The sequence below is a fragment of the Rhinolophus ferrumequinum genome, chromosome 15 (genome assembly GCF_004115265.2).
Source record: "Rhinolophus ferrumequinum isolate MPI-CBG mRhiFer1 chromosome 15, mRhiFer1_v1.p, whole genome shotgun sequence".
Lineage (NCBI taxonomy): Eukaryota > Metazoa > Chordata > Mammalia > Chiroptera > Rhinolophidae > Rhinolophus > Rhinolophus ferrumequinum.
This window is the reverse complement of record NC_046298.1, coordinates 23,422,231-23,441,771: the sequence shown is the minus strand read 5'-3', so window position 1 is coordinate 23,441,771 and position 19,541 is coordinate 23,422,231. Positions and strand designations below refer to the sequence as shown.

Genomic DNA, 19,541 nt, shown 5'->3' with positions numbered 1-19,541 from the left:
AAGACAAAATATTTTTTAAAAAATGTTAAATAAAAATAAATAAATAAAGGGGCAGAAAGAAAATTTTGTAGGTGACAAATAAGTATATGGTCTTACTTATAGTGACCGTTTCATGGATGTATACTTATCTCCAAACTCATCAAGCTGTATACATTAAATGTGTACAGGTTTTTATATACATCAGTTGTCAGGGAGAGGGAAACTCCCCCCTCTATCACTCTTGAATTCTTATGGCTGGACTAATAATAAAATTGACCAGAATAACAGGAGAAAATACAATTTAATACATGCACACAGGAGATCATAAATGATGCTCAGATAAAATGAGCGAAGAAGGCAGCTTTTTACGCTTTTTAGGCAAAGAAACAATAAATGTGTGAAGAACTGACAGGACAAAGAAACTTAGATTTGGGTGCTCATTAATGAGGAGCCTAAGCAAAGTTTGGGCTTGGATAGTGAATTAGTAAAAAATAATACTGTTTGTTTACACGTTTCTCAGCCTTGAGTTCCCTAGCTGGGGATAAGGACGTCTCTCTCATTAGCCTCAAGGTCACGTTTCACATGGGAGATTTATCTCCTGCTTCCAGGACAGAGAGTCAGAGAGGTCAGAGTGTTCTTCGTGCACTGGCTATTTCTTAAGTAACTTTAATTCAAAATCATCAATATGTTATCATGGGATATTTGGGGGAAGCCTGCCCTGTACCATGACACAATCATACCCGCAATAAAGTGATTTTTTTTTTTAATCAGCAATTTGTAATTTTAGGAAATACGAATGTAATATTTCCAGAGTCAGCCACGCTCAATAGTCAAACATAAATGTCAAGAACTTTATATTTTTTTAAAGGCAACAATTTTTCCTTCAACAGATGCATAACTGAGTAGAAGAATATTGTGTTGTGTTATATACCCTTCATAAAATTTTTAAAGTCTATCATTTTTGCAAAATTATATGCAAGTCTGGATACAAACTCCCTAGCATTTTATGCTCTTTTATATAAAAATAGGAGAGATAATATGGTCGTATGGCCATTATATGCAACTCCCAGATGATCCACAAGCAGAGTTTTAATAATGAATTCGTGATTTTCATGATTCTTGAGAGATGATGCTCAAAAAAAAAAAAAAAGCTTTTGTTTTGCCATGCTGACATCCTGTATCTTTAGAATATTCATCTAGGTCAATATATGAGCTCAGGAAAAAAAAAAAAAAAAAACATCAGGAAGTGTTTCTAGATGAAATGTCATGATCAAAATTCTGTCACTTACAACAAGCCCTTCTTTCTTTTGCTCCATGTGCACATAGCAACTTATTTTTTGTTTTTCTCCACTCCTCTGGCCAGCCTTTTTCCGCATCTTTCACTGAGTTCCTTTTCTCTATTTTTGTTTAAAAGCTAACACAACTCTCTTCTCCTTTTCTTTACATTCTCAGTGGACTATGTTTCTCAGGCCTATGTCTACAATGATTCATTTTTTTGGTTTTGGGCGATGAAGCCTGAATCGTTATTTTTAGCTCTAACTTCCCTTTGAAATCTGTATCCCAAATCCTAAATGCTTCCTATGTATCTATTCATGGCTGCCCTATAAATATGTCAAACACACATTCCAAAAATGGATGCCATACCGCCTGTCAAAACTGGATGGCCACATCATTTCACATCTTTAAGTCACTCAAACTAAAATCTTAAGATCATTTTTAATTATTCACTTTCAATAATAGAAATAGAAATTTCTGTTTGTATAGAAATCGCTATATCTGGTCCACGTTACCTCCAAAGTGATTTTCATTGTAGCTTTTGCCTTTTCATTATCCTTACCTTAATTTGAGCCTTTATTATTTTCACCACTCAATTAAAAAATTATTTTCTGTATTTATTTGTGAGTTTCTGGTGATATCATTTTGAATTGAATAAATGAAAGAATGAAAAGATATGAAAGCACTGAGACATCTCAGTGAGGAGGAACTGGCAGGATGTGGTGGCCTTTGGCTAACTCTTCAGATTTAGACGTTGAAGGGCAAGGAGGAGGCAGAGGGCAAAGTCAAGGATGAAAATGTGGGGGGGGGGGGAAACTTCCTGGATGGTGGTGCTGAGAGTAAGGAATCATTAGTAGAAGGGAAATCTCAAAGATGCAAATTTGAAGGAAGAGGAATCCTGAGGAAGTGCAAAAGATTTAGGATGCTATGGAGTGATTCACTTTAGAACAGAGAGGCAGCTTTTCTAGGACGATGAGAATGAAGGGAGCAAGGCCAGTGGGATTTAAATAAGTTTATAGGGTTTGGAGAGTAAAACAGGAAATTGTGCTCATGCCCAGTGCGTACCCTTCCTAGAATTCTTCAATATGTGCCTCTTAAATAATGCATCTATTTTGCCACTGTTCCCAGACTTGTTTTGGTAACGGCAGGTTGAATAATTTTTCTCCTGGTAACAAAACACCCTTTTTGGCATGACATGTAATGCAACTTCAATCTGGCATTGGAGCTTCAGAAAACAGGACAATTTGTTACAAAGTCTATTCTCCTTCTCCACAATTTCATTTGAATTATATGTATTCCTGTGTCTCTCACTCAGCTAGGGCTTTCTTTCCCCCATGTCTCAGCTGCAGCTAAAATACCACCTTTCCCACAATCTAGATTGTTACACATAAGAACTTTGTAATATAAGAGAATTCAGTTTATGTTCATTAAATTAATAACTAAGAATCCAGTTCCATATTAGAATACCACTGTCGTATTTGAATCCAACCTTGTAAAAATTTTTGTGAGCTGGTCAGACATAAAAATGACACTTGCTATTCGGTGAACTGTCATTGTTTTAGTACAGCCACACTCAGAGCAATTGAAATGAATTAGATTCTGAGATGCCTTCAGAAGGTCAAAGGGCTGTAAGAGTTTCACTTTCTAGTAACAGGGTAAAATGACAGACTTTTTTTAATGAGCAAAGTCGACATTTCAAAAGGATCTTAAACTCTCTTTTTGCCATTTCTTTTATTAGAAACAGTTCTGATTAATTCCCATCAATCTTTTTTTTTTTTTTTGGAGTATCAGAAATGTGTCTTGAATTCCAATGAACAAGTGAATTTTGGCTGAACATTGGTTTAATAAAGTGCCTTACAGAATTAAACATCTTAAAATTTAAATTATTTTGGTTTGTGTATAGATTACAAAGTAGTACTATTTTATGTTTTTGAACAATCTGAACACCATTAATAAACTCTTCTTACATCTTTTCCAAATAGGAAAAAGGCAAAAAGGAGACATTAAAAATTGAATCAAAAAGGGGTTATGGAATTTTAGGACATTTCTAATTCTTAATAAAAATGATGGAAGCACAAGAAACTAGGTTATGCTATATCACCTTCTTCAAAATCCCTAAATGCGATCCCTCATAACAAAGAATATAGAATTTATCTCCCTAATCACATGGACTGGTTATGATTATCAGTACTAGATCACACACAACTTTTCAAACAGAGAAAACTACTGTATACAAGGAAGTATCGAATCAGTCTAATTGCCATCACTAATATCCACCATTTATATTCTAACCACCTGAACCAAGACACGATCAATACGGTATATTTCTCGGCACATACATAAGCAAAAGAAACGCTTAGAATGACTCTGAATCTGCTAGCTATACACAGAAATTGTCTACGCATTCTGCAGTGTACTAAATGTCCCACTGTCCTAACTCATTTCATCCTCACAATAAGCCCACAAGATGGAATTTTTTTTTTTTTTTTTTTTTTTTTTTTGCTCATTTTAGACATGAGTACACTGAGGCAAAGGTAAGGTCACAGAGCTGTAGTAAAATCGGTAAAACCCTAAGAGCCTGTTCTTCACTTATGACGTGCCTTCCACCTTCACAGTTTATCTTTTATGAAGGAGGTGATGTCACATCAGCAGGTGATACATATTATATAAGGAACTGAAACAATATACACTAAAGAAATGTAGGACGTGGAGAGCACTGCTGGCTTAGTGATTAGGGAAACAGAAATATTTCATATAGGTTCTAGGGTGGGATTTTGAAAGGTCAAAATAAAGGTTTGGAGCATTCCAAGCAGAGGACTGACATGAGGGCAGACGAGAGGAAGGCACATTTTTCAGGATGGCAGTAATTGGACTGAAGGGAATGAGGGGGCAAACCGAGGGCAGTGGTCATTAAGGCAAGAAAAGAGAGTGGAGCCAGATTACAGAAAGTCTTTCATTCAAAGCTAAGAAAGCAACTGTCGAACTTTCTGCATCTGAGGACCACTTAGCGTGTATTTTGTGTTTGGCACACATGTGGATTACAAATTTCAGGTAAATTAATAGTAAAAAAAAAAAAAAGACCATGCACAATTTAAAATGTACAGAATAAACAATATTTTAAGATCATTAATAATATGAGTGTTTTATAAGAAGACAGTATTTCTAATCTTTTACCAAGCTATACCCAGCTTGATGACAGATAGTTTGATCTGTACAGGCAGCTTCCACAGCCTGGTGGTTTAACATCTCCCTTTTCATATTTACTAAATAAAAAAATCTTAATTCACATTTCTATGTCATTGAGAAAAACAGGTGTGCATTGGAAATATACAAAATAACCTATTTATGGATTTTTTTAAAAGCAACACACAATCAAGCACTGGGAACATGTCAAACTCTTTTGGTTCAAGTCTTTTGCATCACAGTCCAATGTTAAAAAGAAATTCTAATATCTCTTCCCCCACATCATTATATTTTGGCTCATAAGAGATAAGTTCAGGTAAGTGTATGCTGGTAATTGTCTAATAAGTTGTTCTCTGGGGGCAAAAGTCCTGCTTTGATAGCATTTGTCAATTCCTGTGGTGTAAATGCTCCCTCCATGGCAGATTTCAAGCTCCCGACCTGATAATGCGGAGCTGGGACGAGCTGCTCACAGTGGGCTCTCGCAAGTCAGCGGGTTATTAACCACATCTCAGATAAGCTACTTGAGCAGAGCAGTTGGAATCATATTGCAGTTATGAATTTCTCGGTTACCGCCTCAGGTATGAAAAATGCACTTTTTTTCTAACTCAATCTAATTTTCTCTCTTGAGTTCCTTTTCTGTCTGGTGTAGAAAATCAATCTAATCATTTCATAGGAACTCAGTCCAATGCATGGATTACTCAGGCAATTCAGGATTATATTTGTGTCACCTTCAGCTTCAAAATGTTTGCAGGGACCTCCCTCCCTCGGTACTAAACCTGGAGCTCATCCTGGGGCAGTGGAGAGGGGGGGACCCCCTCTTGGTCTTCTGCACGGGCTGTGAATGATCCTGACAGTCAAGCAGCTTCCGCGCTGCTCTGTGGTGACTTGGGATGTGCCTGATCATCACATTCTGACATCCTTGCTCCCATCCCGCGGTGACACTTTGCCCACTCCCACCGATTCATCCCCTAACTTCCACACGCTTTCTTGGTGCCCACGGCAGCTTTTGGTTCTCCCCACATGCCATGTGGGGCTGATGTGGGGTTTGCCACGCCACCGTATCTGCACCACAGCAACAGGACGATTTGCTGGCTTCTTTTAGGGCAGGCAGTCTCCTCTCCTGCACCATCCTAAGCACTCCTTTCTCATTCAGATCAGTGAAGGAAGGGTTCTGGAAAGCATCCTACTATGGATTCAATGTGAGGACAGAACTGCAGGGAAAAGGAGTCTTCCCGTTTGCTTGCTCGTGTCTAACCCCCTTCCTTCCCGTTCCAAACTTCTTCTCTCTTCCCCTCAGTAGGAAATGGAGGAAAGAGATTCCTTCAGGCTGGTCATTTCCCCTTTCAAATCATTTACATTTCAGACCTAAAAGGTACCCACTTTGTTCCCAAGCTGTGCAGTGATCCCCTTCCCCTCAAGCATTGGGTGACGTACGCTGATCTAAGCTGGGAGGGGAGACGAGGACGAGTGGGGGAGACCACGTCCATGTCTACTGCCCACGTAGAAACAGCCTCTCAAGGAATTATCATTGTCATTAAAAATGTCTTTGTTTCTTCTTGATTAGAGGAATTTATGTGCTAACCTTTCCCAACATCAACCAGCGTACTTCCTTCCATGCAGAAAAGCAGAATCTACTGCCCACTTTTCTGCACACGTCCCAATGACCTCAGTTTGATAAGACTGTGATATTGAGACATGACACTGACCGCCAACACTTCTCTGTGAACAAAGCTTCTGTTTTCTATCCAGGGTTGTCTTAGTCCAGATACATAGCATTTTCCAATATACAACATGGCACACCAAATGACCCAGGATGAAAGGAAAAAGAGTTTTCTCCTACAATGTGGTTCACCGAGACTAACCAGATCGAAAGGCTGGTGTTTTGCGCTTATATAGGCAAGAGCAGGATTAAAACTCAGAAGTCGAAAAAGTTCTTACATTGAAGAAAGCAGAAGTCTACCAGCATTTTCTCATAGTTGCTCCCTCACATTCAGAGCCACTAAAAAGTATAGTTTGGGATACTGTCTTTTGATAGAGAAATTTTTCAAACAGCTTATTTTACTTTGCTCCCCAAACATATTATTAGTACTGAGATGTGTTTTTATATGGGGAGTGCAATTTTGATGGATATGTAGTTCTAGTCTTTTCTTTTGTAGAAAAAAAAATCACAACATTCATATTAGAAGTCACTGGTTTAGTTCCTTTTTAAAATTTGTAGCTATTTGTAATTATTGATATTCTCTATTTGTTGAGACATCATTCTCCTGTTTTCCTCTTTGCCTGTGGTTTCCTTTAACTCTTTGAGCACATGTAAGAGAGCCAACTTAAAAATCTTTGTCTAGTAGGTCCAACGTCTTTGCTTTATCTCTCCAGCACTTTTCTTATTTAGATGCTTGTATGAAATCACCACATTCAAATACTCATATATCCAAACTCATGCTTTATTCTTCATACTGAAATCACAGGCATTCCTTATGTCTACGATATGTTCTGAATTTCTATTTCTTAGAATTTTATTTCTTTTATGCTTTTATGCATCAGTGATTTGTCAACCTTTAGGTATTTTAACTAATCATAGAATAGTACCATGTAGTACTTACAGTAAAAGAACAGTCTAATAAATATCAGTAATAGCAAAGATTAAGCAAAAATGGGTTCGTTAAGAGAAACTACACTCTGTTAGTGAATGGTAGACAATTCATAAACTATCTTATAGTTTAATTTCTGAAAAGTTCGTGATTTTTAAAAAAATTCCTTTTTCCTTGAAACAACCACTGCCAAATATTAATTGGACTTAAGAGGCACATTCAGAAACACCCATGGATGCAATGGAGGTGGGACTGAAAGTCTTAAGCAGGCATAAAACAAGGTCACAACTGTGCTTTAATTACTTTTTTAATTAAAGTATAGTTGACATACAATATCGTATTAGTTTCAGGTGTACAACTAAAATATACTTCTATTGAGGAAAGTCTCAAAATTGCATGACCAGTTATGGGTGTATTAAAATAACATTGTTTAGAAATCAAAGAACTGCACTGGTGTAGTAGCAATGAAAAAAAAATAAAAAGGAGTAGGATACAGAGAGAGACTGCAAGCCATGAATTCACAGAATTTATCATCTTCAGGAGGAGGGATCAAGGGAGAAATAAAAGGTGATTCCGTGAATTTTAAACCATGGTGATTAAGATCACCACCAGGAACCAGAAAAGAAAAATAATTGCTGGTTTGGAGGTGATATATTTAATTTAAGATATATGTTGAGCTTTTTAGTGAAGACATCTAGCAGGCAGCTGGAAAATTCCAGCAGGCAGCTGAAAATACAAGAAAGAAGATTGTTAGACACGTTTCTCCTCCAGCACACACATGTGGAGGTGTCTGCCCAGGCCTCCTCCTGAGGCCCTGGCAATAGACCGGCTCATTCAGAGAGGGCATGCTCTATGCCAAGGTCAAGGATGAGGCTTTGGAAAAACCCACATAAACATTCTCATTCGGGCACCAAGTCTCTGACCTTCTTTTTCATTTTTATACAGTCAGGTATTTTTATAATGTCTATTCAGTCGGTTATATTTTATATAGCCAATTTTACAGTCAATTTTATATGTGTCCCTTTTATTCTCTATTGTTAATATTCATTACATGTCAATTTTTAAAAAGGGACCCAAAAAAAGAGAAGAGAAAAATGATAAATAACACTCAAATCACTTAAATGTGATTTTAAGCTAGCTTTCCACGTAGATTATTAGAACTTTAAGGCCCCGACAATTCCCACTGAGGGCGAAAATCTGTTATGAAGTCCTATTTGAGAAGAGACACAGAGAAGTCCTTATAAAATCGTGTAATTTTTCTACATCTTTTTCTCATGGAATTACATCTACAGGGCAGCCTTCAAAAAAGTGACAGTTAAAAATCAAGTAAGAAAATTTATGGGAAAAGATTTTTAAATTTCAGAACTATTTAGATAGATAGATAGATAGATAGATAGATAGATAGATAGATAGATAGATAGACAGATAATACGTGAAGTGACGTCAGCAACACGGCAGAACAGGAAGTCTCTAGCTCACATGCCCTCAGCGACAACATGGCAGCCATCCATGGACACAAGTGCCTGTGTGGGAGCTTTGGGATCCAGCCTCAGGCCAGGAGAAGTCCTGCCCTCCCAGGGACTTCCCAGGAGACACTGCTGGCTGTGTCCCTGGACGTAGGCCCACCCATTCTGGTCTACTCTGTGGTCCGGCAGCAGTTCTGCCCACCCAGGGACGAAGCAGGAGACATACCCATCTATGTCCCCATGGCAGGCCAGACAACCTCAGCCCAATTGCAGACCTTGAAGTGGCCCCATACACGGGCTCCAGCTGCCATCAGGGAGCTGTCCTGCCGGTAGACAATCAGCTCCTCCCTTCAGAGGTAGGCCCTCTGCCTTGGTCTGACTGCAGTCCTGTAACCCAGCTCCAGCCCCTCTCGGCTGCAGGCCAGGAGCAGTCCTGCCCTTTCAAGGACCCGGAAGGAGACACACCCACCTGTGCGTACTTTGATCCAATTGCAGACCCTGAAGTGGCCACAGCCCTTGAGTAGTCCTATCGGAGCGGGACCTGGCAGGGGACATGTTCCTCCAGGCCCCTGAAAGCAGGCCTGCTGATCTTGCTTTGACTATGAATCTTGAAACAGCCCTGTGACCCATCCCCAGCCCTGCTTTGTCTCAGTCTGGGGGTAGTCCAGCCCACCCAGGAACCTGGCAGGAGGCACAGCCCTCCATGCCTCCAGACGCAGGCCTGCAGACCTTGGCCCCAGCTGTGGACCCTGAAGCAGCCCTGCAAGTGGGTCCAGCCCCTCTCCGACACAGTCTGGGACCGATCCTGCCTGCCCAGGGGCTGCCTGCACTGATGTGACGTTCCTTCAAACGTAGAGACAGTGCAAAGCTGCACAGATCATGAAAAATGAGGCAAATATGACGCCACCAAAGGACACTAATAAATAAACTTCTAGTAACCAACCCCAAAGAAATGAAGATATACGAATTGCCTAACAAAGAACTCAAAATAATCATCTTAAGAAGCTCAATGCAATACAAGAGACACAGACAGACAAATAAAATCAGGAAAACAATGTACGAATAAAAAGAGCAGTTTAATACTTCTGAGCAGCTCTTATGAGATTCACCTCAGAACTTTCCACCCTGAGGACAAAAGGGGGAAGATTTTATCCATCCATTCTCACCCTCCATTGGTCAAGGTCAGTCTCACAGGCAGGCATACCTCACACCCCACCATCAGATTTCGTGATGCCCGTGGATTCCCTGGGGCAGATCATCCCTCAGCATCAGGGGAGCCATGGCACAGCAAGCCACAGGTAGGTGGTACACCTGTGGGAAGCTGGACTTGGTCCTTACCACACTGCCTGGGAAAAGAAGTAGAGCTCGGAGGATGTGTCTGACTCAAGAAGTGTCTGACAGATGACAACACAGCTTTAGGTATAGTAGTGTCTACAGTGAACACTAAAAATGATGGTTTTCTACTGCTAACTATCCTCACACTTCCACGCTATCCTCTCCTGGGCAAGATGCTCAGGAAACTTAAGCATAGTGTCAAAGCGGGAAGCTCTCAGCCTGTGCTTTCACCGTTTCTTTGGTTCAACCCACATTCCAGCTGAGAGGGTACATTCTCATTCTGAGTCCCTTCACACATGTGTGCTAATATTTTGTTTACAGTATTTTGCATTTATATTCATGAAAGAGAGAGTAGCTTTTAATTTTCCTTTCTCATTTGTCCTTGACAGAGTTTGGTATCAAGGTTATACTGGCCTCAGAATGAGTTGGGGAGTATTTTCACTTTTTTTCAGTCCTCTGGAAGGGAATGTGTACGATTAGTTATTAACATATCTTCCTTTAAAATGTTTGGAAGAATTCATGTATAAAGGCATTTTAGCCTGGAGTTTTCTCTGTTGGAGAATGTGAATTGCGGATTTACCATCTTTAACACACAGGGGAATATTTACATTTTTCTGTTTTATTTCTTGGGTACAGTTTTGTAGGTTGTAGTTTTCAAATAATTTTTCAATTCATTTAAATTTTCACAATTATGAGCAGAAATTTTGTGAAAAATGCCTCATTATATTTTTGTCATATTATCTGTATTGCATGTTTTCTATTTCATTAATATACTTTTTTTCCTCTCCTGATCCTTACTTTCAGTTTCATCTGTTGTTCTTTTTCTAATTCCTTGAGAAATTGAAGAAGTAGGCAATGGATGGGTCATTAATATTTAGGCTTCTTTCGATTGTAATACATGCAATTAAAGCTACAATTTGGTCTAAACTGCGGCTCACAATTTTGACCTGTAGTATTTTGTCACCATTGAGTTAAAATGTTCTCTAATTTCCATTGAGATTTCTTTCTGAGAAGTATATTAATTAAATTCCACACCTTTCTGGGTTTTTTAAATATTTTTAATTATTGATTTCTAGCTTAATTCAACTGTACCGGGGGCACTTACTCTACAGGATTTAAATCCTCTGAAATTTGTTGAAATACTGTTTATGGCCCAGAATAAACGTAAGTAAATATTCTAAGTACACTTGATAAGAATGTGTATTCTGGAGTTGTTGGAGGCAGAGTTTTATACTGCAACACATTAAACTATAAATTACGTATTTACATGTTTTGTCAAATTTGTTAACTTTGCTGTTAAAATGTTCTGTATTTCCTCCACTGATTTATTTGCCTAATTCTTCAATAAGCTACAGAGAGAGTTATATTAAAAACTCCTCACTATGTTTTGTGTTTCAGTTTATCATCTATTTCTCCTATTGTTTCTGTCCATTTTATTTATAGATTTTTTTTAATTAAAGTTTATTGGGGTGACAATGGTTAGTAAAGCTACATAGGTTTCAAGGGTACAATTCTGTAATACATCATCTATATATCACATTTTATTTATATATTTTGAAGGTCTGTCATTTGGTGCAGAAAATGTCAGGCTCACTGAGTGGTATTTCCTTTCTCTCCAGAAACTTTGCCCCGAAGCCCTGGATCTTTTGGTTTCTCTCAGACATCGTCAAGCAGTTAACACTTTCTAGTGGGTTTACTAGTTCATAGAAATGCAGCTGTTATGAGTTGAATGTTGTGCCCCAAAAAAATTCACATGTGGAAGCTATAACCTCCAATGTGATGGTAACTGGTACCTTTTGGAGGTCATAAAGCTTAGATTAGGTCTTGAGAATGAAACCCGCAAGATAGGATTAGTGTGCCCTGATGAGAAGAGGAAGGCAGATCTCTCTCTCTGTCTCTCTCTGTCTCTCTCTTTATCTCTCTCTCTCTCTCTCTCTCTCTCTCTCTCTCTCTCTCTCTCTCTCTCTCTCTCTATCTGCGCCAAGGAAAGGCTATGTGCATACACCATGAGAAGGCAGCTGTCTGCCAGCCAGGAAGTGGGCTTTCACCAGGACCCAAATCTGCCAACACCTTGGTCTTGACTTCCCAGACTTCAGAACTATAAGAAATAAGTATCTGTTGTTTTAGTTACCCAGTCAGTGGCATTTTGTTAGCGCAGTCCAAGCTATGACACTAACGTTTCTAAATTAATTCTATACCCAGCCACCTTGCTAGACTCAGTCCCTTGACCATGAGGTAGGACAAAGTCTGAGGTAAAATTTTATCCTTCAGAGTTTCCTGGGTAATCCGGTTGTGTGTGGAATGATTTGGTTTCTTTCCCTTCTTTATCCTTTCTCCACTCGTTCGATGTTTTCTCCTAGGAGTTACCCCCTAATAAAACACAGGCATGTCAATCAATGGCCTAGGGTGTGCTCCTGGGAGAACCCAACCTATGACAACACCTGATGACTTAACTCACATGTATATTCACTGGACCTACATGTGAAATTTTCCTACTCAGCACTGTGAAAAATATTAGATATACACAAAGAAATGTAACTTATGTGTTATTGATGATTTTTAATGTTATGAATATATCTTAATTGACCAAATTTGAGTCATTATATTAATTTCAGTAGGATCACATTTATAATTTTAATTCCAAGATTTTGTAACAGTTGAAGACATTTCCTAAGCCAGGAGCATTCTGTGTCTTCTAGTTTGGGGGGACTTAGAAGGACAATCTGCCTCAAGGTACTCCCCTTACTTTCTTATTGAATCAATTTCATTCACTCACATGCTTTGAAATTTTCCACTATTAGAGTGAGTTAAAAAGAGAAGACACTGCCTATAGAATATTACAAAAAAAAAGAATGCATTGTCCCAGAATTCAGAAATCCTCAAACTCAACCCCATACTTTTATAGGAAAGAGAAAAAAGAGAGGAAATGTCATTCCCCCAAGGACACCCACAATACAGTATTATAATCCAATTTTCATGCTTCCAAAACTAGCATTTTTATCATTATAAATTACGAGTGGCTTCTTGGCACATTGACTCATATTATCAGATTGATTCGGAGCTAAAGAAAGTGTGCTACAGGGCAAACAGGACGATGGAGGTTGAGACAGAGGGGGTACCAAGACACTGGTGAGAAACATTAGAAGAGGGTGGGACATCTCCTAAGGAAGGAGACCCAGAAGGGAGAGCAACATCCAAATAAAGAGAGCACCGAACGGTCAGGTGGACGCTCATCCCTGGTGTTAAGTCAAATGAATTGATAGAATAGAAGTGGTTCTATATTAATCCCAGAAGTGACAGCAAACTTTCCCCTTTAATGAATAGAGAATATAAACATATAGAGGAATAAGTTGTAAATCTTCACTCGTTTTTATTTCACCTTCTCACGGCCAGTACACAAAATATAACCTATAAGCACAAGTGACACACCACTGACCATAAAATTGATTTACAACTTCATTTTCCACACCTTTATCAAAACACTAGGAAGGTTGTTGTGTTTTTTTTTAACTTCACAAACCAATTTGCAAATACTAAAAATGTAAAAGTATTTTAAATAAAACAATCAGATCACCCCAGGTCACAGACTTTGACTAAGGATATATAAGAACATTTCATCATTATGTCAAGCTAACAATGAACATATAAAATATAACTATTAAACTTTGACTCTATTTTGCTTTTAATTAGTCAGGAATAAATCAACTTTTCCTACCTGAGTTATGTGGAAGCCTGAATTCCCTGAGATTACCACTGTGTAAATTAATGTATCTATTTGGTTCTGAGGTTTGCTAAAATAGGGTTAATTGGCAGGACACACTTTGAAAGTGTTTAACATTTTCTTGGGACTGGGCTTTTGTAATTCTTGTGACCACACCAGCACGCTGTGATCATTTTTAAATAAGGCCAACACCATATCAGCACTGTCTTTATTCTTCCAATAGAAAATTAGGAAATTAAAACATAGAGGTTAAATACTTTTCCTGTCCTTAAATGAGTAAGAGGTAGCAGTGATGTAAACCCAGGAATGGGGAATTGATCCCAGATATGTCTAGTACTGAAGTGTTTGCTCTTCACCTAATTTTATGATCCACTGGAGAGAGTACAAAAGAGAGAAGCACGGCAGGTTAGCTGAGGTTCAAGTGCGCCGGGAAAGTGTATGACCATAGGGGTGACTCTCAGGGAATCTGATTATTCAGGGATTTAGTTGGGTTTAAGAGCTCTCATCACAATTTTTAAAACTGTGTATCTCCTAATCCCAGAGATAAATTAGGTCACGAGACAGAAAAATCTGGCAGAGCTAATAAGAAGTCCAGTGTCACAGCCTGAATCAGCATGGGGGTGTAGGACCCTTGCAATTCAGTAATTATTGAGGTGCCAATAATAATGTGCTGTGTGATCAGCACATCAGATCCTGGGTGTGATGGGGAAGCAGTCCAAATAGAAGCAAATAAGTTGCTGGCATATTTTGTTCTCTAACAAACTCAACAAGAACAGACCAGCCCCAGTGCAGTAAATAGTGTAAACTCCTCAGGCAGTGAAGCCTGCCTGCCCTTCCTCTGGTTCTGGGGACCTTTCAGACCCACACTCATATGACAACAAGGCACCCTTTCTTTAGGCTTGAGTTTTTTCAGTGCTATATAAAATTCACCTCTTACTTTTCATCATAAAGAAAGTACTGGTTATTAAGTATATTAATGTTATTATTTTTTAAATGTCATAATTATAAAGATTTCGTGCAATATGTTTAACAGCAGGAAACACTCACCTCATCTGTCTTCTTAAGCACTGACACATATCATGCATACCTTGGGAATTTATCTTTGGGATTTTCATTTAAGCCTGATAGTTGTATGCGAAGCACACAAGTAGTACAATGATTTAGGGCAGTAAGAATTGCCAAATAATTCTGCATAGAATATTATAATTATTCTCATTAGAAGTACATCCAAGAAGGAGAGTTCTCTCTGTCAATTAACCAAATATGCTAATTTCTCTACAGATAGATGCTTGATTTCAACAGCAGAGCCTATAGGCCTGGGGAAAGCATTGCTTTATAAGCATTTAGAGTAGAAGAGCTTAGCAGTGGTTAAAAAAAAAAAATAGATAAAGGGAAAATTCACCTTTTAGCAACATAGGAAATATTTTGATCTTATAGAATAGATGGGAGAAAACAGGTATACCTCAGAGATATTGCGGGTTTGGTTCTAGACTATCACAATAAAGCAATAAATCTTTTTGCTGGTGGCCTGTCTTGCCTTCAGTGTGCAAAAAAACAAAACAAAACAAAACAAAAAAAACACAACATCCGTGAGGCACAATAAAACGAGGTATGTCTGTATTTGTCAATTATTGAAGCTCTCTGTTACATAATTAAACACATGTGCATATATATGATTATACTCACAAATATAAACATTTTATTTTTGCTGTGTACAATAATTTTATTTGCTGCTTCATTATTTTACCTGTAGACATAAGTATATCAGTTTGCAATAAACCATTTCCAAGGTTTCCCAAGTACATGAAAATAAAAACTCACTGGGATTACATTGCAAGCTCAGGAACGGTTCTGCATATATGGCTTCTTTAAATTCTGTCGTAAGAATACACTTGGACTATCAAATGGTACACGAGAACCTGCTAGCACTCTACATCAACAATAGTAAAAATCTAAGTTGCCCATTATAATTCAAACTATATTTAAACTGCAACAATGGAAATATTATATAAAGGCAGAGAGAGATTTAATTTCATTATGTAGTCAGTAATAGCAGTGATTGGTTTTTATTTGTGTTGTTCACAGTTAAGTATGGATTATACTTCTCTGAGCTACAGTGTTTCCTCAAAAATAAGGCCTAGCCAATTGGCTCTAATGCATCTTTTGGAGCAAAAATTAATATAAGACCCGGTCTTATTTTACTATAATATAAGACCGGGTCTTATCTAACATAATATAATATAAGACCAGGTCTTATAGTAATTTTTGCTCCAAAAGACGCATTAGAGCTGATTGTCCATCGAGGTCTTATTTTCAGGGAAAACAGTATGTATGAAATCTGTCAGGTTCAAACTGAGATGCATCTTCCCAATGCAAAGGAAGTATGAAAAAGAAGTCATTCCCTCAATGGCATTTGTATTAGTTTCCCAGGGCTGCTGTAACAAAGTGTCACTAACTGGGCAGCTTAAAAGAATAGAATTTTTGCTCTTATAGTTTTGAAGGCTAGAAGTCCAAAATCAAGGTGTCAGCAGGTTTGTGATCTCCCTATAGGCTTTAGAGAAGAATCCTTCTTTGCCTCTTTCTAGCTTCTGGTAGTCTCTGGCAATACATGACTTTTCCTGATTTGTAGCTACATCATTCCAATTTCTTCTTTTGTCTTCATGGGGCTCTATTCTGTCTTCTGTTTCTTGATACGGCCTTATTTGGAGCCCACTTTAATCTGATATGACCTCATCTTAACTTAATCACATCTGCCCAGACCCCATGTCAAAATAAAGTCACATTCATAGGCATCAGGGTTAGGAATTGAATGTATCCTTTGGGGGACACAAGTCAACCCACAATGACACTGAAGTGACAAAATTAAGTTAATATATCTCAAAAAAGGTTAATTTTTCTTCCCCGATTGTAGAAATGGAACCATTAAGCTTAACACTAGCCTTTTCCTGATCTCTTCCCCCATTACAGGGGCCTAGTCATTTTCACAGGTGGAAAACAGTGGATTGTTGAACTTGATTCCTCATTTCTTGCCTGTCAATCTTTGGCTCTAAGTTTTCCAGATTCCACAGGAAAGAAGTCGCCGTACCTGTGTTTCTAGGATACTGGGACCTTCATTTGCTGATTTCTTTTATTTATACATGACCTGCTGACTTGGCCAAACATGCTTTCACAGAGCATGTTTGCTGACCTAAATACCACAAAGAATGCTGCAATACTAGATATAACATATAGCCTGTAATAAATCACTCAAATCTGACATTCCTTTGTGAGTTTTTCATGTAATTAATAGGGAATAAAGAAAAACTAAATAAGAAAGAAAAATGTAATCAAGTAGGTTGACAACGAGCAAAAGATAATTAAAATGATCCTGTTTTGTTTCCCTGTTTCATTAACATGCAAATGAGATTCATGAAGTTTGATTTTGTATTTCACCAAGAGCCATAGAAATGAATTAAGAATGAAAATGAGTCCCACTGATAGAGGTTTCTGATGAGTATATAAATTAATGAAAAATAATATTTGATCCAATTAATAACATATATATAGTGATTTATTGAACCTCAACAAACGCAATAAAGATAAATAGTTAAATTAAATTTTCTATCTCTTTCCAAAGGCCAAATCCTATGAAAGCTTTTATTACTCAAATGGAGTGGTTGCAAATGTTAAACTCTGCTTTACTTTAAAAAGGAGTACAAGCTGGATCATTCTAAGATCAGTGTTATGATGGCAGCGTTCCATCATACTGGGAGGATCATGGATGCAGATCTGGACTGGCCCTCAGAGGGGTTAGGAGAGCCCACTAGCCTGCGGTCAGTAAGGTACTCAGAATTGAAAATAGGGAGAGAGAGACCAGTGTGACCAATAATTCTCACGACAAGGCAAATAAAAGTAACAGACAAGCATTATCAACAAAAATATATTCAGGACCCTCCAGACTCCCCATTTGATACAAGGATCTCTGTGATTACTCTCCATTCATACTCTCACACTCAGAAACACACATAAGTTATGTCAATTATATACAATGAAAAAGAAAAGAAACACACATTAAGTAATTGTCTCAAATAACATGAGATAAAATTTTAAAGTAAACTTTTAAATCATGCTAACGTGTTAGATATTTATACTGTGCACCAGATGGCAAAACACAGACACACACATACAGGCGCATGTGATCTATTTGTTATGTCCAATGTTCAACGTACTCAAATAGTAAAAAAGAGCACCAAGGGTAACATCAAGGAATAAAATTAGAAGTGACTGACACACGGCCTACGAGAAGGGGATAAAGTAATGAATTAATCATAGTTTTCATAATATATGATGTCGGTGTCTATTGTTTTATGGTTGATAAAAGTATTGTTTGTGTTAGTATTGCCAAGCCTTTCTACAGACTATATGCACAGATGGTTTTTGCCTTAGCGTATTATGAAAAGGGACTACAATGATGTTCTGTCCCTAAGTGAACAGAGTTTTCAAATTCTCTCTTATTTCTACAGCAAGTTGCCATTTAATTATCTGCACTTCCCTTTAAATATATTCAAGCAATCAAACACCACCTAAGAGTCGACAGTATGAACTGGGTATTCCTAAAGGCGCGAGAACGCTGATTAAGTTCCCATTCCCCAACAGGAGAGTAAATCATGTCATCCACATTGCGAATTATACACACGGAGAGCTTATTATTTTTAAGTAACTAGCAACTTTAAAAATTACTTCTTCTTGCAAACGTCCTTGCTTATCTTGAAACAGAGAGCCAATTAAATTTTCATGGCTACTGTACACACAGTGATTGTGTACAGATGCTCCTTGATTTACAATGGGGTTACCTCCTGATAAACCCACCGTCAGTTGAAAATATCGTTAAGTCAAAAAAACATTTAAGACACCTAACCTACTGAACGTCATAGCGTCCCCTAGCCTACCTCAAACAAGCTCAGAACACAATTCCAGAAAACGCTGACAACACAGGAGAGCACGGGTTATCTAACCTTGTAATCGTGGCCTGGCTGGGAGCTGTGGTTCACTGCCTCTATCCCGCATCACAAGGGAGCACTGTACCTGGTACTATCACTAGCCCGGGAAAAGATCAATGCATGTTGCTTTCGCATCATCACGAGGCCGAAAACTCGTAAATCGAACCAGTGTAAGTTAGGGACCATCTGCATTTTTGTAGAAAAGTTTATTTTCTAGAAACATAAAAAAGCTCAACAGATTGAAGAAATTCAGTTCTTTAGGGGTTGAAATAATGATACAGGATTTTAAAATAGGATGCATCTCTCTGCCATTCCAGAACCATTCTTACATGTCATGGACATCCCATGAGTTTCCACCATTTGCTTATTTAGACATTTACTTCCTTTTACAATCTATCCCTTATAATGATTTTATTAAAAGAGAATGGAAAATTAATGAGATTCATCATGACCCAAGGAGAAAAAGAAGACTTACCATCTCTTCGATTTAGCTTTGCGAATCCAGGACCATGGCTGCTAGAGAGCTCGGATGAACTGCTGAATGATGCCTGAGACAGGGCAGGCACCAGAGGCTCGTCACAATCATCTGCCAAGAGGAAAAAAGTCCAGTCAGATTACAACGGTGCTGACAGCTTTCTTGGCTTCAATAGATAAAAGATAAACAACAAAATAAGAAAAAGTAGGATCTCTGACAATATGCCCCCTGCTTGTATGCAGTATTCTTCTGTGGGTCTATTAAGTTCAACAAGAAAAGTAAATTTAAAGACAAGAGAATATGAAAATGGAGAAGGCAAACTTCATAGAAATGATAAAATGATATAATATCTTGAGGTAGAAAAGTTTTACTTAAACAAGAACCAAAAATACCTAACCAGCATACCTAATTTATAAATAAACCTATATAAGCAAACATTTATAAATTTAACTATATTTAAATAAAGAACTATGGTGGCCAAAAGTTTCTTGAAGTGAAAAGAGACATATCAACATGTAGAAAATACTTGCAAAACAATAT

At 37.9% G+C, this 19,541-nt stretch overlaps 1 protein-coding gene across 1 annotated transcript in view; it reads right to left on the bottom strand.

Annotated features, from left to right (window-relative positions):
• Positions 1–19,541, bottom strand: part of CNTNAP4 (contactin associated protein family member 4) — a 226,896-nt gene that overhangs the window by 171,017 nt on the left and 36,338 nt on the right. The window contains exon 2 of the mRNA XM_033129161.1: positions 19,002–19,112. Within this exon, the coding sequence (XP_032985052.1) occupies positions 19,002–19,112 (111 nt within the window). The remainder of the gene's footprint in view (positions 1–19,001; positions 19,113–19,541) is intronic.